Genomic DNA, 25876 nt, shown 5'->3' on the forward strand with positions numbered 1-25876 from the left:
GCTCAGCCTGGGTTGTGTGCAAACCTGTGCGCAGGTTTGGCAAGCAAATGTAGCTGGAGGGAACATGTGGAGTTGCTCAAGTTATGGAAGGTAGTCTGGAATGGATTCCTAGTTGCTCAGGAAGTGTTTCTAGAGCCTTTGGAATTAAAAACCAGGACTCTGACTTTTCACAGAGCTCTCTCTTGGTGATCTCTTCTGTTACCTTCACATGCCTGAATCACATCACCATCTGAAACAACTGCACGGGTAAAGTTATTTCTGCTACACTGAGATTAAATACACCGCTATTAGGACTGCTGCTTTTTGTGACAGGGCTGTGTAACAGTAACTTCTGCCCACTGCAAACATGATTTGCCTTGCCAGTGTATCTTTTCAGAATCAAGCTGTAAAATGATTTGGAGCTCTTCATATGTGGTACAGCTTGTGGGAATACACTCCTCCTTTACAATAGCTGAAGCAATGAAAAAGCTGCAGATGTTGTTCCAGTGATGCTGAGAATCCCACCTAAACAGAAGACATTGGTCCAGTATAGATTTATGTAGACCAGGATTTTATTCTGTAGCTCACTGGGTTCCAGCTGTCCCACAGGGAAAATACCAAGCAGGTAGAGCGGTGCAAGCAACCTCATTCCTTGCTCTCCACACCAATGTGACCTGCAGGGGTTTTACAAGCTACATGTTTCTTCTGAGTGATCCATGAGCAAGGGCTCACAGCCCCAGTTGTCTCTCCAGTGCAGATAAAAGTAACGATCTTTGCTTTAATAGGCTCTTCCCTACAGGCAGAGGTAAACATATTTGGTTATCTAACTACACCACGTGACTTGAAGGCTGAGCTCACAGGGTTTTGGAAATTTTCAGTCAAGCACTGCCACGTGTCTCTTGCCTGGCCCGCAGGTCATCAGAGGGCAGCAGCATATTTGCTCATACTGAATAGTCATGTGACATGAATGACTCTAAATCGTTACATTTTATCATTGAAATAAAAGGAAAAAGAAACTTAAAAAAAACAACCCAACAACAAAAATCCAAACCAAAACAAAAAACCCAAGTCTTTTCCTACCAAGTTATCTTCATGATGCCCAAAGATTTGAAGAGTGCCCTCAGCAGCTATCTGTGACTCTCTTTCAAAACCGGGATAAAATTAATTTCTCACATTTGACAAAAGTCCATCTGCTGTCTTTTTTACAAATTACAGCACTGGGCCTTCTGCTTTGGGTGAGCCCCAAGATCCAGCTAAGTCACTGCTTAGATACAAGAGAAAGACCAGAAAAGAAACCAAGTCCCCAATGTCCCTCTGGCTACCTGGGGCTGAGGGCCTCCAACAGAAGTTGCATTCCTGCTGTTTTTACACAGGACGTTGGGAATGCAGCTCCTGATACAGTAGACATCAGTGATCTCCCTTCCCGGAAGCTGCTTACTTGCCTGTTGCAATTGCTGCAGGCTTTTTAACTCCATAATCGCCTGTGGCAATAAGGTCTGTCTTTGAATGATGACTTTTGAAAAATTGTGTCTGAGGAAACCTTCAGACACAAAAAAGTATTCGCTAGTGTTTGTTAGCACTGCTTCGCTGAAGGTCAAATAGCAGGGAGATCACAGCTGTTGCTCTTGCAGACAGCAGCTTTCTGCAAGCCAATCCCAGAGCCTCCACAGCAAAATCCTGCCTGTCCAAAAGCATCTCTGAAGGAGCAGGGCATGTCATGTGCCTCTTTTTCCAGGAGTTATTATTAGTGAGGACCAGCTGCAAGCTGACTTTTTTTCACCTACAGCAGCTTTTGATGGGTTGGCAGGGAAAGGTTTTAGCTTATATTCAGGTAAGTTAACAGAATCGTTGACTTGAGAGGAACTGAAAAATATCTTAATTCTGGTGTGAGAGCCCTGATAATCGCCGCTATTGTCCACCTTCCGAGGTTAGCCAGCACCTTTTCAGTTGACTTAATTGTTCCCCACCCCTCTAATGGTCTCAAGAACAGTCTTGCCCTTTCTTAGCTAGGCGCTGGTTGTAAGAGGAGAAGGGTGGGAGTTGTGCCAAGATTATGACTCACCATCCAAAAGGCCTTATCTTTCCCCGAATCATGCTGGCCAGGTGTTGTGGTTCAATGCCAGGCAGCAAATAAGCACCATGCAGCCACTTAACTTGATCACTCCCCACCAATGGAATGGAGGAGAGAATCAGAAGAGTGAGAAAACTCGTGGATTGAGATAAAAACATCTTAATAGGTAAAGCAAAAGCCGTACACACAAACAAAGCAAACCAAGGAATTAATTCACCCCTTCTCATAGGCAGGTCACCTCCAGGATAGCAGAGCCTCATCCTGTGTAGAAAGACAAACTCCATGACTCTGGATATCCCCCTCTTCCCCCTCACCCCAACTTTCTTTCTGACCCCAATGCCATATGGTATGGAATACCCTTTTGGTCAGTTGGGGTCAGCGGTCCCAGCTGTATCTCCTCCAAACTCCTTGTGCACCCCCAGCCTTCTTGCTGTCAGGGAGATAACGAGAAGCAGAAAAGGACTTGAAATTGTGCAAGCCCTGCTCAGCAGTAATGAAAACATCTCTGTATTATCAACTCCATTCTCAGCACAAATCCAAAACACAGCCCCATCCCAGATACTGTGAAGAAAATTAACAAGCACAGCCAAAGTCAGCACACCGTAGAGTTTACAGCAGAGTCAAAGAGTATCTGCATGAGGGAGTGGGAGAGGGAACAAACAGCTGTAAGGTACAGGGACATAAATCAGCTTTGCCAAGAAGACCATGCCTCTTATTACTCCACTTACAGAAATCACTGTCTTCATTTTATGCTTTTTTTTTTTTTTTAACCACAGTAGCTACTTCATTGCATTAAGAGAAATTCATTGTCATCATCAAAGAGTGATAGAAAAAGTGATAGAAAACCTGTGACTCTGGGAACTGGAGGCCTGTTATTACATATACTTTGCTATACACATCTGGTTTAGGTACTTAGACACTTACATAATCAAGTTTAGAAATTATAGTACCCCCATGGCAGTCCCCATATTCAATATTGCTGGATAGGGAAAATTCTTAAGGTGGGTGATAGTTACTCACCTGTTTCTTTGACTCGAGATACCTGACATTGCCAAGAACCATGAAGCTGATCTACTAATAACACAGAAAAATTTCTGTTTATGGTTTCAGCATCAAGTAACAATGGCATACAGTTGCTGTGGCTATTTATGTTCCACCTGTTTTTTATATTGCAGTGCTCTATTGCAAGGGAAAAAAAGAGATATATAAAAATACATAATGCATCTTAAAAAATACTCTTTTTTATTTGCCAAATTGAATGCAGTTAGATTTTCTCAAGGGGAGGCACAGCAAGATACAGACTAGAAGGAAGGGCTTATAAGATCATCTTACCAGCCTTTCTGCAAGCTACTTGTCACATTTCCCTTCATTAGGCACTTCATCACTTCACCTCATGGCTGATACACTGATGGTTTACACTTTAGATGGGTAACTGGCAGGTGGCAATAACTTCTCCAACTTCAGTTAAAGGTACAAGGCCAGCACCTCTCCATACAGCCCCTGGCTTCACGTGTTGTGTACACACAAGTGTACAGTGACATGTAGAAATGAGATCCCCAAAGGAATCTGTGCTTCCCCTTAGCCAAGTTTCAAGATCCATAATTAAGAAGATCCAGGGCATAAGCTGGGTAGCCAGATCCCGGGCTTTGCTGTAAGGGAGCTTGGTTGGTCTGTGACAATCAAGGAAGGAATGTGTGTGTGCACACATGTACAGGCACAGAAATGAAGGGCTCTGTGCGCGTGTACCTGGGCAAGCGGGTCTCTGCACGGCTGCGTGTCTGCAGGCACACATCTGGATGCCAAAACTGGTTCTAGCTACAAGGTGTCCCTGAGGTGGACAGCACACAAATAACAGAGGGAGAGATGAGAATAAGATTTGATTCCTGGCTGCCCAAGTACCCCACATCCACAGTGCTTAGGAATGATAAAGATGATGGCTGGCAGTGGTTGGGAAAGGAGCCCCCATAGTGGCTGAGTGGTGAAAATTACAGCCATCACCAGTCTTTGAGCCTGGATATTCCACACTGCCAGGATAGCTGTGGTAAAAGTCTACTTTGTGCTGGGCAATGAAGCCCACCGTCTGCTGGACACTGCAGGTGCCCCCGCCTTTGCCAAAGACTCCTCCATCCTCGCTGGTCACGATTGTGTAAGCGTTCTGCCCTGCTCCATAGTGCTGACAGGGGGCAGGCATGGTTTGGATGTTGCCAGCTGCAGTGATGGGGTAGCCCTGGTGGAATTTGGGGTGCACATCCAGGTAAGTACCAGTCTGGTAGCCACTCTGAAAGGGGAAGGCAAAGAGTCAGAACACATAGCTTCTCCACTCCACAGGCCTGACACATACTGGGGCTCTGTCCCTTCACATTTCATATTGTCTACTGACCAGCAGCAATGGCACAGAGGGCAAGAAAAACCATGTCCATTCCCATAGCTCAGGGGTGGATACACAATCATATATATATATATATTCATATATACATAGGAGGGAAAAAGCTTTTCCCTGAAAACATTTTTGTGACATAGCCAGCCCACTGCTGGGCTACCTGCAGTACACGGAGTGGTGCCAAGTCTGTGCCTCTGTGCTGAGCAAACAAGGAGGCCGGGTACACTCACACTTGTATGCTTAAGTTGCCCCCCACAGAGGAAATACGGGACTGATGTGCCCAGACAGAAGTGCCATGATGAGCCATGTGCTGTGTTCTTACCTGTGTGAGGCACTGAGCCCGTTCGCTCCACAGGCTGTGCTTCTGGCACCTTTTCAGCTTCATTCTCCGGTTCTGGAACCAAGTCTTCACCTGGGCGGGGAAGGGAAAACGGAAAAAATGTCAGCAAAAGAGAGGGAAGAATAAATGTTACCAAATTCACAAGCAGGAAGAACCAGAGGGAGAGTGACCAGATGGCAGAGATACACAGGCAGCACCAGATAAAAGCCTTTAAGAATTCCTGGGGGGATGTTGCCAAGGGGAGAGGTCTGTCTGGCAGCCTCAGCAGGTGGCTAGTGCAACTGTGTGATGGGGGAGGGGGTGGCTCGGTGTCAAGAGAACAGTGATAGTTGTGACAAATCGACTCATTCCAATCATGGAGGTGAACGACTGGTGTAAATCAGATCCACCTCTACAAGCCCCCTGCACTACAGGCAAACTTCTAAGATGCAGTTTCTGCATATTTGCAAACAGAGAAGGGACAGACTTGCTCCTTGTACCCAGCAGTTCCCAAATTCAAAGCTACTTGCTGAGGCGAATTCCAGGGCCATTTCCCCCCGGGCTGTGTCTGTGCTGTGAAAGCAGCCTTTGCAAGGATGTGGATTGAAGGAAAGAGCAGTCTGTCACACCTGTCTTGCTCCTGACAGAACCAGTTCAGTATGTGTGCACTTCCAATGCACCTGTAACTTTTTGTAGTCCCAGGACATCCAGCCCATCATGCCCAGCTCTGAGATCCATATTTCAGGCAGATTTTGGACTTGTAACTGCAAGCTCTTGCGCCTCAGCTCCCTTCCTTTGTGTGCCGCATCATTTCACTGCACACAACCTACCTAGAGATCACCAGAGACCCTAAAGGGCAGTGATGTGTGAACCTAGCAGCACCCACGGGGAGGAGGGAGCACATGTCAAGCAGCCAGGCAGTGCTGAGTGTGGAGCACTATTAGATATTGAACAAGACCTGGAGGACACTAGCAAGAGCTGTCAGCATGTCGAAGCCCCTTGACTCAGACAACAGACGCATGCCAGGGTTTCTGTGAAGTTCACAGCACATGAACAAATCTGTGAAGTGCTGTCAAGCCCAGGGTAGAGACTGTGGTGAACAACATATTCATCACTGGGTTTGCAATTCTACTACAAGTGCTGGCAACAGAACCCTTAACTGACCCTGACTTGTAGAAGCCCAAATGAGGTGCCACTGATCCCTCTAGCTGCAAAAGTGTTTCTGATCTCTGGGCATGAATAAGCAGGGAAGCAACTGTTAGCTGGCACCTTTCCCTCAGTCCCTGCTGGGGACTCATCTTTCCATCCAGGCACTTCCTTAAGTGACCACTCAGCCGCTGTGAGACCGATACACTGTGGGTCAAAGTCTCTGTGTTCACCTGCTTGTATGTGAGCCCCAGGGCAACAGCCAGCTCCCGGATCTGCTGGGGGCTGAGGTACTTCTGGCTCTGGAAGCGCTGGTGAAGGGTTTGCAGCTGCTCCTTGGAGAAAGCTGTACGGCTCTTGGTCTTCCTCATCCCCTCCATGCCATATTCTCTGCCCTTCTGAGACTTAGCTGTAGGCTGTGGGGATGAGGATGACGAATGCGGACTGGTGGCTGAATCTGGTGTGAATTGGTTGAAATTCCCAGAACTGGATGAAGCTGGGGATACTTCTATAAATAAAAAGACAATGAGAAAAAGGTGTAAGAGACAAAACGTTAAGCTGTAAGGATATGAGCATGCTCCCTGCCTGCTGAAGAGCTCCTCACCTACCAGACCGGAGCTTCCTTGAAGCAAAGGCTTGTGTGACCTTCCTTTCTTCATGGATCTGTGAGCACAGACAAGCACACTGAGAGTGAGCAGCTTCCCAGCTCAGTCCCCTCTGGGATGCCAGTGGCTTCCTTTTGCCAGGCAGAAAAGTCAGGGCAGGGAGTGGTGCAAGCAAAAGTGTGGTGCACATCAGCTCACAGTGAGCTCTCCTCCTCCAGAAGGCCTCAGTAATATTTCAGTCTGATTGTGGTGTAAAAAGGCCTTGTCATGACTGCAAGTATAGCTCTGGCTTGCTGGCTGGGCTCCACGAAGCTGCCTGCCCAGCAATACCAAGGCACTCAGTAGTGACAAAACAACCTCTGACCAGGGTGTATGGTGGGGCAGAGCAGCCAGTGCTCACAGTGAGGGCAGCAGGTGGAGAGCATCAGATATTGGATAATGGCTCAGTCCTATTTGCCTTTGTCTCCCACCACAGACCATGCTACTGCTGGAGGCACTGTAGGTGGAAGGACCTATTTGAGAGGGGCTTTTGGTGAGAGAAGAATGAGGGAGAGAAATTTCACATGGAAGAGGAGAGGGAGAGGAAAGGTGGATGTGTGAAACAGATGAAAGGAGGCAACAATCCTGTACCAGGGACATACGGGAGAAAATTCAAGAGTGCACAGGAAGGCATTCAAGCCCCTTCTCATTTGTCCTGGTACATGTCTCAAGGGGTCTGTGTTGATGACCTGTTCTGAAGCTGAAATGAAGACCTAAAGGAAAAGCTTCCTGAACAATCTGGGCTCCTAGTGAAGACAAAACCTGCCAAGATGCAAAGTCATTCAGGCTGCAGGAATAAGAAAATGTGTCACATGCCAGATTAGTCTCAGATGGGGTCTGAGAGAGGCTGAGACTTCTCAGGCCAATCTCACTGAAAGATATCACAAGACTGTGATACCAGTCACTCCTCTTTCCCCTAACTACAATGATGAATCTGCCCATCCCTCCCTCTTCCAGCTACTCCTCTACACACTGTCCCGTCTGGTCCATCCCCTCTCCTCCTCCCCCATCTCCTCCTACTGGAAGTGCAGTGAATGGGGCAGTGCCATTTCAGTGCACACCTTCTGACTACTGAGCCCAACCAATGTCCCTATGTCCTTACCAGTCACCCTGAGAGCTGTGACACTGAGACACCCTCCTCAACATTTAGAACATATGTCCAGAGCAAATTACTGATGCTCCCCGGAGGATTCGGCTTCCCACCCATCCTACAAAACCTGTCATTCTTCTGTCCTAAGTTGAGAGTCTACTAAGCAATCACTCAAAAGCCTTGGAGCACTGCTGGATCTCAGAAAGGTGGCCACATCTGTGGTAGTGTTCCCCTTGTTACACTTCTTACTGAGGCATGCCTGTCTCTGTGGTGCCTGCCACTCGAGGCTTGCCTGCTCTGGACCATTTGCTATCCCTAAGAGATGACACCAGCCAAGCAGGGGCTGGGTGAACAGCCAGGGGTGTAGTGGGGCAGGTTTCTAGTGCTGGGGAGCAGGTCAATGAGGATTGCAAAGGGATTCTGTCTACAAGCAGGAAGAAGCTGTCAGCAGAAGTGCAAGGGCCTGCGGTGTTATGTGCATGGAGCTAGATTGCAGACCCTTGAGGAAGCTGAACATCAGTGACCTGGCTGCACGGGAAACTAAAACTTTGTATGGTATCTCAGGAAGCTTAGCTCCTGCAGGCTGTGCAGTGAAATCCTCATAGGGAGGAAATGAGTATGCTGGGAACGTGGGCCTGGAAAACAGGAAAGTCCCCTGTTAGACAGGAACCACAGCGAGACAGTGTAGAACTAAAGTTCCCCCAGGTTGCTGCCTGACCGGCCCAAAGCCCTGTTAAATGTATCATGTGCAGCTCAAGCTCAGGACAAAAGTGCTCACTCTCCCACGAGAAGAAAGGAGAGAGGAAGCAAGAAACACAAACCACAGCGCAACAGACATGAACATGAAAGCCTGCGACAGACCCACTCTCACAACCCCTTGACATCTGTAGGCCTTGACTTCCACAACTGGGCTCTCTCTGAGAGAGGTATGAGGGGAGAGTGTTTGAAGATGGGGTTAAAGTCTGTAAACCAAACCCCACGTGGGCACAAAGGAGTCCATCTGATGCCCGCTGTTGGGCAGGCAGCATGCAGAGAACCTGAGCCTTTCTCCAAACTACGTGGCAGGCAGCCACAGGCCGAGTAGCCATAGGCTCTGCTGGAGCCTGTAGCTTTCCACAGCAACTGGCAGCTTGAAAGTGGCACCCCAAAACCTGCCTCTCCTCCCACCCATTTACCTCATCAGAGTGTCGCCCTGCTGACCATAATGTGGGAATGGCTGAAAACCTGCACTTACCAGCTCTTCTATTGCCACTCACTGGAGTGGGAGAGGAATGGCGGGAACAGAAAATGTCACAGTGGACTTCTAGGTTAAAAAGGGAAAGGCAAAGCAACAAGAGTACAGAAGGAAGAGGGAAATAGAGGAAAATGGCAAAATGAAAGAAGCGGTGAGTAACAGTGCTAAAGACGCAGATCTCCCAGCACCCAGTGATTCAGAACAGGCCTTGGCTCACGGTGCAAGGGGTTTGTAAGGGGATGAGGGATGCCACAAGAAGTATCTCCAGGATCTCGACAGCACATGTGATAGCACTTAACTAAAAGGAGGCCCAGACATTCCTGTACCAAGAACCATGAACTTCCATAAGACCAAGCTGTCACAGTGCCCTTCAGCCCGGAGCACAGACGTGGCAGTGCCTCCACTCTTCCAGGCTCTTTTGAGGCTTAGGAAACCGCTTGGCAGTCACCCAAAGAAAGCAGCAGGGAAAAGTGGCGTGACCGGGCGAGGTCACCCCTCCTCCTTGCCTACCACACCGCAGTTTGCCGATAGGTCACACACTAGGGAACCAAGGCAGGGAAAGAGACAAATCCGCTCCAAGTCATTCAGCCTGCCCTGGGAGCAGAGGTATCCCGAGGAGCGGCTTCGGGGTTTAGCTGCCAGGCCTTACCTGCGGTGTGCCTCCTGCCCGCCGCCTCCGGAGAGTGCCGGGCCGCGGCGCTCCCCGCGGGCCCCGCCGCTGTGGGGGCCTGTCCCGCCTGTCCCGCCGCGTTCCAGCAGAGCTCCAGGTAGCCCATGGCACCACCGGGGTACGCGGGGCACGACGGCAGCGCCAGCTGCGCGCACATGGCTGCGGACCGCCCGCCCCACGGCAGATGTCACCTTCACCCGGGGGACAGCTCCTCACCGCCGAGCTGAGGCAGCCCCGGGGCGCAGACGGGCCTTTATAGCCGGCCATCCCCTGTCCGGCACCGCAATATTCACCGTGGCCCGCTCCTCCGGGCTCTTTGTCATGTTAAAGAGGCCGATCGGTGGGGTGGGGACGGAGCAGGGGGGAGGGAAAGCAGCATATGGCATCAGGGCTGAAATATGTCCCCTCTGAATTCTTCCCATTCTGCAGGTTCCTCACTCACACCTGAGCAGGGTCTGAGCCTCAGGACAGCTTCTCCTGCTTGCTTCTTTGGGCTCTGCTGAGCTTGTCCCGGCTCAAAACCCCCTGAGCAAGACAGCTGTTCACTGGGAGAATGCACCCGGCCAGTCTCCACCACAGGCAGTGGACAGGAGGGAAATCTGGTGCTGAGCTGCTCCCCACCGTGCCGGCCAAACCCACACCCTGCCCTGCAGTGTCGGGGAGGGTTCTGAGACCTTGACTTTGTGGCTTGTGTCACACTGACAGCCCCCCAAGACCCACAGACACCCCCTACTGACCTGGCAGCGCTTCCCATACTCTTGGTGCCAATGTCAGATATGGGAAAGGGGGGAAATGGAGAAATGAGGAAGAATTTGGGCTAGGGACAAGAACATACTTAACATACCTTTTTTTTTTAAACTCAAGAGGAATTTCTTCCATCCAGGCCTTTGAGGGAGCCAGCTGAAAATGTGTTTGGCCCATCTTCAAGAAGACTGTGCCAGAGCAAACTCAGAAACACGGGGCAAGTCGCATCCAATACCACATCTCACTTTGCAAAGCAGGCTCAGAAATCTCGGCTGGCTGGTCTCCAGGGGGACAACCAGCAGAGACATTTTCACTGTAGAGCTAGAAAATAATCTAGTGAATGTAAGGGCTAACAGATTTGCTTGCCCACTGCCTTTCAAAAGCACATCCTTTTATTTATGTAGCTTTGGCTGTGGCCTTTGCCAGGCTGCTGCAGGTTGGTTGGAATAAAGGAGATGAAGAGTTTCCTTTAAGGCAGGGTTAGCTGATATTTCCTGACATATGGCCTACCCAAGGGGGACAGGCACCTGCAGAGCTGTTCATTAAATAACTAAAGGTAAGTGAGTGAGCTACAGAATTTAGGAAAATTTTATTAGTTTAATTTCAAAAGATATTGAGAGTCTCTCACTAATGTCCATTTCTCAATAGAGAGATAGAAGACTCAGAGTTAATTAAAATATTTCTTCTTAGAACCAGCCTTGCTTTGGCACCAGGACACATGCATGCCTTCTGTCAGAAGCTCAGAGCTGAAGGTGCTGATCCACAGAAGTGTAAAATTATTTCAACCTTTCACCCCTCTGTACCTCATTACTTCACTAATGATTGTTGCTGCTTTCATCCCAAGCCTGTGCTTATCCCAAGCATCCCAGTACCTGGCAGGAGGACAGAGTCACTCACCTGCTTGCTGCGAGTGAAAAGTATCAGCAGGGAGAAGATACAGACAGGTGGGGGAAAAATACAGAAATAGGAAGTGGCATTTAGATCTGTTTAAAAGGATATAGAACAACACTTCTACCACGACTTGTGCTGCTGCTCTGTGCCCCACGGCAGGTCACTAGTCCTGGCTTCCCTGTCTGTAGAGACACTTTCCCATGAGGTGCAAACTGGAGGGAGCTAGGGATCTGGCTAGAGTCTCTTTAACTTGACACTGAGTTTTATGTTTTCTGTTTGCATGAAACACTTTTTTACTTCACAGACTGCAGGGATCGATACATTTCTCACAAGAACAGCATGTTTTTATGTTAAATATACTTCAAATCCTTAAAGCAAAAAAAGAGCTTTTGAGCACATCTAACTCAATGGAAACCCAAGAACATCCTGAATATGTCAATTATGCTGCAACAGCCTCTACAATTTGCTTTGGTTCATGTCTCCCTTCTGAATCATTCTACATTTCAGAGCTGCAGTGCCACAGGAGCTGAGATCACTGTCCCTCACATCTGCCCTCAAGCCCTAGCTAATTAAGCACCAGTTACATGAGTTGTACAGAACTCTGCATCCCACTCTGCATCCCACTGGGCAGCCCCAGTGCCACAGGAGAATGTTATGCTCTCCTTCTTACTCATGCCTGGCCTGTTACCATATACTGGTGTTCAAATTTTCATGGCCTCAGGTGCAGTTAGGATGTGAAACCAAGGCAGCAGACCTGGAAGGTATCAGCATCTCTTTTAGGATATTGTTGAACCTGAAGACCTAGGAGAAAACAGAGTGTGGGTGCTGGTGTGGGTGGCAGTGGGTGTCTGTGCTGGGAATTTCACTGGCTGAGCACCTCACACATGACCTCATTGATTTCAGCTGCTTTCTGAAGGTGTCTGGGACCTTTCCTACAAAGTGCCCAGAGGCCATAATAAACCAGGGTAGTCACTTGCACTACAAAGTCCCTCTGGGCAGCAGCTGGGGAGGAGGGTGGTGTCACCCCTGGCTGGACCAGTGAGTGGGCAGCAGGGAGGGAGTCACCTCCCTGGGGGCAGGAGGGGGACAGAGGGGCAGAGGGAACCTCGGGACCTCACTCCCTGTGGTTTCAGAGCAGCACCTCTGAGGCAGCAGCTTATGTCTCCCACAAAACACACGGCACAGATGTGGCTTGGCATCAAACCAAGGGTTTGGTGCTGTTTTGTTCCAGACTGGTCCCAAATACTCCCTGTTATCTGACAATGCTGAATATGGTTTTGGTTAATTATTCAGAGATTGTTAATACAGTTGTTTTAAGAAAAAGTCTTTGATAGTACTGTTTTATAATATTTCTTCTTTTTTTTTGAAGCCTCAAACTAATGACCTGCTTTGTTTAAACAATTGTAAGGTTGTTGTGATCACTGTTGATACAAATGGCTTAATCAAAAGATATTTTAAGAGAAAAAAAACTGGAAAACTAATGCAATTTGAAGGATTAAAGAAGCAAAGTAGCTAAACCATTGCAACATTACCACTTTGTTCCCCTTTTAACTATGTTCAGCATGTTAATTCTTAAATTGTAACTTGAATTTGTTCAAAAGTATGGTGCTCTCTTAAAGCGCCATGCTTTTCTCAGAAGACTTTTATTTTGGTGACTTTTGATTTTCGACATTTTTTCTTTGCTTTCTGTGGGACTGTTCTGTAATCTCCTTAGATCCATGTGCTTGCCTGGTGTCACAATGACCTCAAACTCCTTGTAAATACGTTTAACGAGTCTGCACAAGAAAAGGGTTTTTTTCCCTGCTAACACATATGGCTTTGCTGAACTGACAGGAAGCAGGGGAAAGGAGAATTTATTCTGAAAAACCGTAACTGTGCTGCTACTTTTGGGGTGTTTTAGGTGTGTCATACTGGGCTGAAAAATTCTGAAAGGGGCAAAATAACTCCTCATTGAGGGAATATAGCCAAACTTCGTTTGGGTGATCATAAAAAGAAAAAACAAAGAAAAGATTCCTCTGCTCTTTTTCCACTGTTCTCAGCCTAAGGCCGGTCAGAACTGGTACTTTGTTGTACATAGCAGCCATCCAGAGCCACAAAAAAAGTAAGTTAAGACCCCTCAGGGCAGAACGTTGTAAGGGGATCTATGGTAACACCTACCTAAAAAGACTGGGGGAGGGTCTAGAAAGCCTGCAAACCTTAAATAACATTCGTAAGTATTTCCTAGCTGCCTTCAATTTTTCCTTCTGTAAATGTAATTTAGGACACAACTTCACATGCTAAGTGGTTTTGGTTCATGCAGGAAGGGAACAGAGGGCCCCTTCTCTTAAATTACTCAGAGTAATAAAAGCCCAACTTATTTTACTGTGCAAAATTTTTCAGCAAAATCAGTGAAAGGTAAAAATTAAAATTGGTGTCACATCCATACATATACATATACATATATATACATACATATACATTTAAATCCTCCTCCTCTCTCCCCTCCTCTTTATTTTTTTTTCTTTTTTCTTTTTATCTGTGTAGTGAAAAAAAATCTAAGAGTCAAGAAAAGAATGGGCAATGGGCTTAGCTTCCAACAAAGCAGTTTAGGACAAGCTGTTGATCATTATTGTGAGATGGATTTTTCTGCTCATACATCCTTCCTGGAGTTCTTCACACAGTCAGGACCTCAAAGAGAATTATAGTTTGACACTTAAGCCAAGAGGAAGATGGAACTGGAAAAAATGATCTGTCAGTGTTGCCAGCAGTCCCACAGTCTCCTGGGTCTCACTTGTAGGATTTTACTTCCAATTCTGCCAAAAAAAGGTGTGATCAGTGTAGGCAGAAGAGAAGGCCTGGACAATGTTACCACATCTAGACTTTTAGTCTCATTGCAACACCTCTTGGAATGTAGTAGACTCTTCTGCTCTCACACATCCCTCACAAAGCCCAGTCTAGCTTCTGTCTCTTGTCTTCAGGTTTAAAAGGCACCTGTGGTTACTAGCCAAAGCAAGTTCTCTGGCTGTATGGCTACAAGTTATGGCAAATACAGCTAATTCTTGTCCAGCTTAATGTTGCTGTGCATTTCCCACTTCCCAAAGTGTCTGTCCGTGCCAGGCATGTGCCACCAACCGAAAGAGATGTGAGAGTCCAGCATCAGAAATGGAAGGTGGAGTTTTCTCCCTATTTTAGTTTTCACTTTGAAGAAATAAGTTTGCATATAATATTACAGCAAGGCTACACCCTAGATGGACCATGTCTAAGTCCCCTGCAATAACAGATCCTTAACTGCTGTTAATGTCATCTGTGGTATATTTTCTCCCAGAAAGGAGGGGAGGCTTTTTCTAATGCTTACTTCTATTTTAGTACTTGAACTGTTTCCCCTTCTCTTTAACAAAAGCTACAAGGATTTTTTTATGGTGGTTGGTGCCACAGCACCAAGCTGTCTGAAGTCTTGAAATCTCAAATAATGTTTAACCATTTTGCGTCATGCATAGCGTTTTAATCTAAATGTGCATATGGAGAAAACACTCCCTCCCCACTGGAAAACTCATCTGGTCCTACAGAGATGTGGTCCCTGTGTGACATTCCCCAAACTTGCTCCTAGGCAAATTTTCCAGAGAATTCCCACTTAAGTCTAATTTAGAAAACTGCAGGTCCCCATGGCTCCTCTGCCAGTTCAGTTGTCAATACCTGGGAGCACTTTGATATTAAGTTTTGACCACGATATTTGAATTGGATTAGGCTCAAGGTATGTTTTCCATGCTCCTTCCATGGTTTTCACTCATTTTGCTCCATGACCAGTGGCTCAGTGCACAGTCTCATAAAGGAATGGTGAAAGGGTCTTCAGTATCTTGTGAGGATGTGGCAGAGAAGTAGAGGGTGATCTGGTAGGGAAAGCTGCCCACAGAGCAAGGCATAAAGAAACTGTTGGGACACCTCTGCAAGGGTGTAAGTTACAGAGAGAGCAGGTGATGGATTTTGGCAAGGGGGAAGAAAGTTAGAGGTTTCTCAATTGCCTTAAATGCAGACAAAGGCTGCCTTAAGGGGGTTATAGGCCTTGGAATATCAAACCTTGGAAGATTCTTTGACATATCTAAGGCTGGAAGAAGAATGTAGTCCTTTTCCAGTCACAGGCTCTGGTATCTGGGATTCCAGCAGCCCAAATGTGCCAGGAATTAAGTCTCCCCAGACAGAGATAACATAGCAGAGCTCTGATCAAGGGACTGATATCAAAGGAGCAAATCTTTCAGCCCCGGGGATGAATCATCAGAGCAGTTTATTCCAACCTTTTCTCCTCCTTTCAAGTATCAGGTTCAATTGCAGCAACGGCAGCACAAAAGGCTTCATCATTCTAGGTGCTGAAAAGGCAGGGAAAACACAACCAGGAGGAATGGAATTCACAGGTGATACAAGGCTGGGAGGGTGTTGCAAATACCACAGAGAACAAAGAAGTGATGCAAAAGGAACCTATCTTGCTTGGGCAGGGAGGAAGAAGAAAAAATGGGGGCTGGTCATGCACCTGAGGAGAAAGGATCCCAAAGGTTAAGTATTGAAAGGGAGATGTCTAGAAAGCACAGCATGGGAGGAAATAAAAACTGCAACAAAAAAAAGGTAGGCAAAATAAATATACGTTTGCCAGCTGAGGTATACCAAATTCAAACAACAGGAGTATTATTTTGCAGACATTCAATCACTTGACAAAAATCCTTATAATCTTATTTTCTTGAATGGGCAGACTGAGGTTGCATCGGGCTCAGGAAAGGGCCTGTAATTGTACAGCACTGGCCACTCCTCGGCTAAGCAGAAACAGCTTGTCACTGCAGAAAACTTGTGCTTAAAGCTAAAGGTCACTACTAGTACTGCCCACAGCTATGGTGAGATTACACAAAGAAGGTCACATTCTGTTTTGTATGCCCTGCAAAATGTGGGGATGAGGAGGAAATAAGCCCCAGGGAAGAGCAGCAGGCACGGGAGTGTTATAAACCAGCTTCTCTCTGCCAAGCAAATATCAAACCAGAATTGCAGCATCTCAGCCTCTCTGCTCCTCAGCAATCTGTGGATCTAATCTCTGTTTACACACAGGGGGAGATCTGTCTTGTCTGAAGGCATTCCCACTGCCTGTTTCACTCAAGTTGCCTTACCTCCTACAAAGCAGGTGAAGACAGGTGGAAAGAGCTGAACTGGAAGGCGAAATTCTGGGAACTCTGATGAAAGTAGATGAGGTTGTGTGTCACTTCAGCTCCACCAGTTATTCAGTCATCTCACCTGTACAGAGATGAGCTGGAGGGCCAAGCTAGGTCTGGTCCTCTGCCTCATCAGTCATCTGATCATCATGTCAGCTGATCCTTCAGCAGGCTTTCCTGGGACATTAGTCACATCATTACTGGATCTTAATAAACTGTTGTCAATGGGTCTACTTCCCTCACGAAGCTGAATTAGCTCTGCAGGGAAAAGAGGAGCAAGACCATTGACTCTGCAGAAAGATCATTTATCTCTGAAGCCTGTAGCTCAGGTGCACGCCAGGAGCCACACAATTGCTGCTGAGCTGTAGTCTGGCTTGGGCTGTGGTTTGGTGTTTGGGGGTTTGGGTGGGAAGGAAGGAGATGCATGTTTTGTGGGGTGGTGGCATGGCACTCGTACTTCAGAGTGCCCTGTGCTTCGGCATGTCACGATTTACCCCATGAGTTATCAGCTGCCCTAAAAGATGTTTACTGATAACTACATTCTAGATGAATCTAAGCTTTGCAAGAATTGTGGGTGTGGGAGTGAACATCAGCCATATATATAAATACACACACATTCAGAGCCTCTTTGTAACTATGAGGTACCTGGGAAACACATGCTGCCAGCATATTGCCACATAACCAGGCACATTTCCATGCCTGGAAACAGGGTAACACAGCGTCAGCACACTCCAGTGAGACTGCACTCCATAGCTTTTGTTTCCCCCAGGGCACTGTGCTGTAGCAGGAATGAGGCACCCCAGGAGCTAGGAAGAAATTCATGGCCCAAAGGTAATCAGCTTGTGGAGCTGTAATGTTAAACTCATTGGGAAGACAACATGAGGGGGGAGGCAGGGGGGAGGTTGGGGTTGGTGGCCTGTGAAAACCTCAGCATGAAAAAAAAAGCAGGAAAGATTTTTTTTATAAAATTATGATATTCTTTTTGGAAAGTACCACATAGTAAAAGTAAGGACCAAGTGTGTTCAGGGGCACAAGAAAATTATTGAGATATAAGAGAGAACCCAGAGATGTCTGGGTAATGCAAGCCTGTCTTCATCTATACTTTCAGCTAACCCATTTCTGTGGCATTTTGGCCCCTTTTTTGTGATAGCTGGGGCACTGATGTAGACAAATCACCCAAAGACAGTGAGCAAGGAGCATTCAGTCTTTTCAGCTCTAGTAATAGAGGCTTCCTTATGCAAACATGCAGTCTCAGGTCTCTGGCTACTGCTAGAAGAGACCTTGGTGCTGCATCGCACTCTTCCTGCAAGGCACCAAGTACATCAGAGGCAAACCACAGGCTCCATAGGAATTTTGTGTCCAGAGATCACTGAGAGTTTTGTGTAGGGACTAGGTCATTCAGGGGATCTGGGTGAAAACCTTGACTCTGTCTGTTGTGAAGCTGGGCTTGTTGCATAGCCATATGATCAGAGCTTTTGAGAGCTTTTGCCTTTAGTTTCCGTGCAGAAGAAAGGAATTTGCAGATCTGCAAGCTGTGTTCAAGGCTGTGAGAAGGCCTCCCTAGATGAGGCTGGGCGTGTGGACACTCTGTACCTTTTCATTACACTACTGGCAAGAATCAAGCAGTGTGTGTGCCACCAGAGTGCTCACACCCACAGCTCACACATCACACATGTGCTCAGCATGGCCGTGCTCCAAAACCTTCCTGGAAGCACTCAATTCAGAGAGACTGGGAGCAGTACAATTGCTTTGGCTTCCCAGCACTTCAGTCCTGAAGTCCTTTGCACTGTGCCAGGGAGACTACAACCCCTTCCCCTTGGGTCCCTCTTTCACCTTCTTTCCCTTTCATGTCAGGCATGATAAGGAGATGAGGAACCACAGTCTGTGTGATGTCTCTGCAGTGTCCCTCATGTCAGGGCACTGCACAAGCCAAGGCACCCAGCGTTCTGCACATCCAGTGTGCATCACAGCTTCCCAGGAGCTTTACATTTCCATGGTCTCTATTTTTAAAGTGTCACTAATGTGTCCTGACCCTGCCTTCAGCAGGACAAAGCATGCTCTCTCTGCTCAGTTTACTTAATAAAAAGGTTAAGTCCCAGTCAAGGGGACTTAAAAAAAATGAAACTATTTTTTCAAGAACCAACACTGTGCACTAAATCTTTGCTAAAGCCTAATTTCTAGTCAACCCTGGTGTTTGTGCTTTGGCTACTCTGTCCTCACACACACAGTCAGTCAGGAAGTGGATTTTCCATTCACAAAATAAAATGTTTCTCATCCCTTCTACTCTTTTTCTTCCTCGTTTTTTGGGGGTTTTTTGGGTTTTTTTTTTGGTTTTTTTTCCCCAATTACATTTGGAAAAAGAAATCAGCCTTGCTCACAGAAAAAGATGGGTCTAAACAATGTGTTTGGAAACACCAAAAGTTTGCACTAATATGACACTTCTAACTTTTTTTTGTGTGTGTGCCCAGAGCACTACAACACCCACCATTACCTAAGAACTACAATATGATCAGTGTATCACCATTGCATCAGAATAAGAAAAAGGAGGAGCACAAAAGGTGGTGTGATGCTGCTCCACAGAAGTTTTGTCTCTTTCACATGGTAAGCAAATATACTGGCTAGTATTTCTCCCAACATCTCTGCATGGATAAGTTTTTCTGAGATGGACAAGCCCCTGCAGGTTTCAACAGTGCTTTTGGGCTTTGCTGACATTGGCCTTGGCCAGTTCTGTTTGGATCTTGTCTTGCACTACCTAACACAGGTAGGAAGGTACCTCTGCTTTGTGCTTATGGTCAGGCTGCTTCTGATTTGTGACTGTGAGACCTTCAGTCCAGCTGAGCCAGGTGTATCTTGCATGCCCATCAGTTTTAGTTGCCTGTGGCACTTAAAAGGTTCTGTGCATTTTATCAGTCTCCACTGAGCCCTTTATGCAGGTTGCTCTGAATGGCAGCTGACAATAAATTCCAACAGCTGATAGTCTATATGAAATGCATGTTTTGGTCATGTTTCTCTTTGGGTTCATGTGAAAAATCTCATTCTGCAGACAATTCTGCATTCTATTTTCTGTTTTGCAGGATATGAGTAACTTTTGGAAGGTGCTGATTGCTCACATCCTGCGGGGAAGTTGCAATCTGGTCTACATGGATCTAAGATACAACTTTAAACATGTTGTTTTCATAACCCAGAGAAAATATACCTGTGTGGTGTGCTTAATTGAAATTTTCAAAGGCCACCCGTCATCTTTCACCACACCCAGCTCCCCCGTTGTGGTTGTTACAACTTGACAGTGCTGAATTTACCAAATCAAGTGCAATCTCTGTGCCATTATGATGCAACTCCATGGCTGAAGAAACTGATGTGATGCAGCTGGAGATAGCGCCAGGACAGGTCCCTACTAAAAAAGAAAAAACCCCACAATTAATAAATATGTCACACGTGGGTGTAGAAACTCGGTAAGAAATATTGAGGCAACATTTGTCCTTCCTGCTCTCCTCCAGCAGTGACTGTCAACCCGAGTGTAGCTCTGCACTTTAATTTGGCAGTGTGAGCATCTCACTCAGATGGGCATGAACTCTGCTCGCCGCCTTCCCTGGGGCCATCCCTTTGCTAATGAAAACATCCGGGTGCAAGGCAGGGCAGTGTTTTGCCCAAGATCCCCCGGCCGGTCAGCAGGAGAGTGAGATGCGAGCTGCTCCAAGCCCCTGCTCTGCCCAGGAGGTGGCACTGCCAGCTTTGCCGCCTGCAGCCGGCGCTTCTTGCGCAAACACAGCCCGGCCAGCAGTTCCTGCTCGAACCCCGCCTGCCAAGCACCACCCCGTGATAAAACCTAAGTCATCTACCCTGTTCTGTTTGCTCAACTTTCACCCTGATTGTCCCTTCTTCCAACAAGATTGCTCAGGTCAAAAGCCCAGAGAAGACATTGCACACTGGCACAACTTGCTGCACCCAAAATGTCCAGCCATCGTTCCTCTCCTTATCTTGCCATCCCACTCCCTTTCCTGTCTTTCCCTACCTCTCAGCTCTGATCTGTCAGAAGTGAGTAGATGCTCCAAACACGTCCTGTGTCTTGCAGTATTGCTGTCTGCTTTTAACTTGCATATCCAAAATTTTTGCAAGTGCACTGGTGTTCTCCCAGCCTTCTCATCAATGGCTATTGAGCTCTGCTTCATCCACAGGACAGAGGCCCAGAGCACACCAAGTCCCGTTTCCAACTGCTGAAACAAGATTAGCCCTCAGCATGCCACTTATTCCAAAGCTGTCAGCATTTTTTGTTCATTCCCACCACCTCAGTGTGCTTGGCAGCCATCTCTGTACCCACAGAACACTCTTGGATGGACATGAAAGAGCTGTTTTGGAGGGAGCACAGTGACAAAAAGACAAAGGCTGCTGGGTGACAGCAAGTGCTGAGCTGTACATTCTTGGTGGATATAGGCTAGAGTTTATTTACCTCCTCTGCCTCATGGCTGCCTGTTCCCAGCCCACCTTGCAATCATGATGCCAGCACTAAAAAGTGGTCACACCAAGATACCTAAATAGTTAGCTAAAACTACCTGATGGCCACTCCACCTCACTTCAAACAGCTCCACTCATAGCCACACCACTTTCAAGGATTATCCTATAAAATGTCTTTTCCACCACCTTTGCCTTCAGAGATCTGACTGCTCTTCACTGCATACTTCTCATCACACACAGCTGCCTCCTGTCTCCTGCTCTAACTGCTAGACATGCTGCCAGCCCAGACCCAATGCTCTGGGTATATGATAATCCTTCTGGCTGCCTCTCCACAGGGACCATTTCCTCACAGCTCTAGGACTCCATTCCAGAGTCACTCACTGTCTCTGCCACGTCTTCTGCTGTATTCATCTCTCAGTGCTTCACCCATTCCATCCTTCCTTGGGTTCCTCTTGTTCAGTTCCCTAAACATCACCTTCAGATCAATTTTGCCCTGATCCACCAGTGCCATGCTGACTGCTCTGAGATGGCAGGAAGTTCTCTCTGGGCTTTGGGAATGCAGTGGCCTTCCGCATGGACAGCCTTCCTTGTAACATCAGAGTAATTCATGTAATTCATGTAACACCAGAGAAGGAAGGTAGGCAACTATTATGCATGCCAGAAATCCAGAGTTCCAGTTGTGCCATGAGTCACTCTTCCACTGATTTGCACCATTGGAGCATTGTAAAAAGACAGTGGCACAACACAACTGTTTGCCCTAGCCAACACTGTGCAAGACAGTATCTTCAAATAATTTCTGTAGTTTTTTTTGGGGGGGTTGTTTGTTTGTTTGTTTTGTGGAGCAAGTCTGGTAATTTTGAATGAAACCATCCTAACTAAGGAAGGAGCTTCACAATGAATTCAAGTGCAAAAAGCAGGTGTGCAAGAGCTGGAAAAAAAGGCCATGGAGGAGGAGGAGGATGGAAGCATTGCTTGGGTACAGAAGGACAAAATCAGAAAGGCCTTAGAGCCTTTCAAGGGGAGAAACTTGCATGAAATAGGATGGGTGACAAATGAGTTGTGCAGCTATCCTAGTAACCAGTCCAGGGAAAATACAGGTCTGCTGAGGAATGGGGAGACAAAGTAGTGATGAATGTCTCAGCCTTAGGCTGAGATGAGGCTGAAGTACTCAAAGCCTTCCTTGCTATAGTCTGTAGAAGTAAAGCCTGCTCCCATATTTCCAAACATATCATAATGGTTTTTAGAACAGAGGAACAGCAAGGAGTAGGGCAGCAGCAGGCTTGATACTACTTAGGGAGGTTGAGTATATTACAGTGCATAAGATTGAACAGAATATGCTTCAAGGGTGCTAGGACATTTCTGAAGCTGCTGAAAGAATTGCCTGATGTGATTATGGGACCAGAGTCTTTCATCTGTCATCCATGACAGCTGGAAAAATGCTAATGTTGCACTCAGCTGCACAGACCAGCCAGGATGAGTCAGTGAACCCCAGACTAGCCATCCTTACCTCACTGCTGTGTCCTCTTGGCACCCAGCGCCAAAGACAAGAATGTGGTCTGGAAAGGGTGATGCTGGTTTACCAAGGACAAGCTGACTGCCTTTTGAAATGAAAGGACTGGCGATATGGATTAGGGGAGAGTGGTTGATGTGATGAGCTTTGATGGGAGTTACACTGCAGGCACAGCATATTCCTCTGGAAGGAGGGGGAGGGATGGCAGCAAACCACTACTCAGCACACTGGGAACTGGGAAGATGCAAGATATCCCAGTGATTGTGAATGACACCATCAGCAGCTCCTCTAAACTCCAGGCTGGTGTCCTGTGACATTGCCCAAAGACTGAGCAACCCTCATGTTCTTCACACCCTGCCACAAGGTAGAACACATCAGAAAGAGTAAGTGTTGCACCTACACAGACTGGCCCTCCAACAAAACATTCTGTAGCACTGAACATTGCTCTGGAGACAGAGAAAAAGCTTGACAGACTATACAAAGTCATAATTAATTGACCAAATTCTAGCAAATTTCCTCCACCCTTTTCATGAGCAATATCTGGAAACAAAAGAAGCATCCCCCATCTATTACTACCACACACTTCTGATGTTCTGCTGATTTTCTGCGTCTACTGAATGTTGCTTTACTTGAGCATGTAATTTGTAGAGATGCATTTGCCCATTAAATATTTGGCACCTTCAAGAGGTGGAGGAGATGTCAATGGAAAATTCATAACCAGAGAGACAGAGTGAGAAAGAAATTCTTCACACTAGTTTCAGCTTATGCATAGTGGTTATGAGTTATTCCTTACAAACTATCCAACAGTGCATCTATCTAGGCATACGCTGCTGGGCCAACATGGTCACTGCTCTGGTCATGCTGGGACAGCCAACAGGATGCTTCAGTTCTGAGGGAAAGAGCTAAGAGAGCAGGCCATACACTTTGCCTAGCATTTTTCTGTGCACTGGGGTGTGGAACTGGCTAGAGCCATACTGGGAGAGCTGGGTCAGACACTGTGAGGTAGAATGGCAAAGTGCAGCGTGCCAGTATCTGCAGGTTAATATGGATCTGGAGTGGCTGGAGATGAGACCCCACAGGAGCTACTGGTCCATTTTCTGACTTGTGTGATAGGGTGCTTCAGAGAACAAGGCATTGTTGTCTCCTTACTGCAGAGAAATGCCACATTCCCAGTCCACTGGGAATGAGGAGCTGGCATTACAGGCACAGACAAGAAAGATGGAAAAGAGGAAGCTTATGTCTTCCATTTTTAGGGTGATCAAGCTAGAATGGGAAACCTCAGGTGGCAGGATTATTTTGGAGGAATATTTGCCTTTTAATAGGCAAATAGAGAGAAGGAAATGGGGTAGGGTCATGACAAACTCTTCTCTAGTGTCAACACCGCCTCACAATTCACTCATAAAAACCCACCACCTGCACCTCATAAGCTTCCCTTACAGAGACACCACTTCACAATAAGCTCAGGCCTAGCTGCTAAGCACTCATGTTCAGTCCCTCATCACCACTAAGAAAGGCAATAAAAACTGTTCTGAGGGTTTCACATCTGTGAAGGTTTCAGTGTAAATCAAGGGGGCAGACATGGGGGATATAATTTCAGATGATGTTTTATAAAATGGGAGTGATAGGAAGTCTGGCTTGATCACAGAAATATCTTCTATCCCAACTGCACTTTTAACACCGTACTACCTTGAGCAAGCAACGCTATCTGTGCAACCAAAGTGTTCGCACCCACAAACCACACATCAGATAAGTTTTTATCTCATAAGAAAGACCTGGACTCTAATATGAATCTCAGCTGGGGTTTGCAGTGTTGGTGGGAAGCCACTTCAAACACGTTTTTCATGGCTGTGCTCCAAAAACCTTTCCGGGAGCACTCGGTTCAGAGAGTCCAGGAGCAGCAGCAGTATAACCCCTTTGGATCCATCCAGATCTTCCAGTCACCTGGCACTAGATCTTCCAGTCCTGCAGTCCTTTGCATTAGTATCAGGGAGAGATCAACCCTTTCCTTTGTGCCCCTCCTTCCTCACCTTGCCCTTCCAAGTCAGGCAGGATAAGGAGAGGATGAGCCATGCTAGGCCTCCTCAGTGTCCCTCATGTCAGGGCCCAGCACAAGCAAAGGCACCTGGTGACTGCATATCTGGTGCCAAATGAGTGCATTTAGGACCATTCCTGTGTCCCTTTTGGCCTGCAGTCCGGAGAGGGTTGCCAGGGAACTGAGGTGTGTCCAGCCTGCCCAGTTCAAATTGCAGTGGCTGGTTCTGGCTCCTAAAAACTGTCAGCATTTCCAGGCATGAGTCCCATCCTTCCCTCCCTGTCAACCCTCTCTGCATAATTCACTCCTTTAAGGCTTCCCATAAGTTTTAGATTTCCTCAGTCTCTATTTTTAAAGTGCCACTAGTTTGTTTTGCCGTGCCTTCAGCAGAACAATACCTGTTAATAAAAAGGTTAAGTTCCAGTCGAAATAAAAACCTGAAACTATCTTTTCAAGAGCCAACATTGTGCACTAAATCTTTTGCTAAACCTTAATTTCTAGTCAGCCCCGGTGTTTGTTTCTTTGGCTGCTCTGTTCTCACATACACAGCCAGTCAGGAAGTGGACTTTCCAGTCACAAGGAAAAATGTTTCTCTCCCTTCACTTCTACTTTTTTCCTCTTTTTTTGGTTTTGCTAGGTTTAATTTTTTTGTGTGTATTTGGAAACACCAAAACCTTATACTAATACAATGCTCTCAACTTTTTTGTGTATATGTGTGTGCCCAAAGCATTACAACACCATTACCTATGAACTACAAATGACAAATGTGAATGTCAGTCTTGAACCAGAAAAAGTCAGAGCATGGAGGTGGTGTGATGCTGCTCCATCACTCCACAAAAATTTTGTCTCTGGCACGAAATAAGGAAGCTGAAAAGTATTCCTCTCAACATTTCTGTGCAGATAAGTTTTTCTGAGATGGACAAGCCCCTGCAGGTTTCAACAGTGCTTTTGGGCTTTGCTGACATTGGCCTTGGCCAGTTCTGTTTGGATCTTGTGTTGCACTACCTAACACAGGTAGGAAGGTACCTCTGCTTTGTGTTTATAGCCAGGCTGTTTCTGATTTGTGACTGTGAGACCTTCAGTCCAGCTGAGCCAGGTGTATCTTGCATGCCCATCAGTTTTACCTGCCTGTGGCTCTCAAGAGGCATTTTTAGTGCCATTTTTCAAGAAAGCAGAGCCAAATCTTTGTGGACCAAGAGGTGAGGTCACACTGCAAGGAACACTGTGACTCTGACATAGCTATTTGTTTCAGCTAAAAAGATACTTGTGGACATGTGGTGGAGGTGACACCTCTATTTCTCTTTTCCTGAAGAACCGATGACCTCTTGCCTGTAATTCATGAGCAGCTGAAGTCCTATTTGGCATCATTTTATTTTGCATGCAGGTCAAGGGCCCATACTTTGGTTGTCTTTGGTCTTTCACTTCCTCAATCTCTCACCTGTTTCTTTTAAAGTTCATATTCCTCTCTTTTATACCCTGTTCCACCTTTTCATACTTATAAACATCTTATCTTCCTTCCAGATCTTGGGTATTTTTTTTGTTTTTTTTC

At 46.7% G+C, this 25876-nt stretch overlaps 1 protein-coding gene across 1 annotated transcript; it reads right to left on the reverse strand.

Annotated features, from left to right (window-relative positions):
- Positions 1–3965: 3965 nt before the first annotated feature.
- Positions 3966–9690, reverse strand: LOC102112317 (homeobox protein NANOG-like). Its single transcript, XM_005531017.2, has 4 exons — positions 9513–9690; positions 6129–6403; positions 4753–4842; positions 3966–4328 (listed from the first exon to the last, which is right to left on the reverse strand). Exons 1-4 carry the CDS (start codon positions 9688–9690, stop codon positions 3966–3968), a joined length of 906 nt encoding a protein of 301 aa, XP_005531074.1.
- Between the last annotated feature and the right edge of the window lie 16186 nt (positions 9691–25876).

This window comes from Pseudopodoces humilis, chromosome 2 (assembly GCF_049639895.1).
Source record: "Pseudopodoces humilis isolate 2021_Gansu_Grassland_sample_001 chromosome 2, ASM4963989v1, whole genome shotgun sequence".
In the NCBI taxonomy this organism is placed as follows: domain Eukaryota; kingdom Metazoa; phylum Chordata; class Aves; order Passeriformes; family Paridae; genus Pseudopodoces; species Pseudopodoces humilis.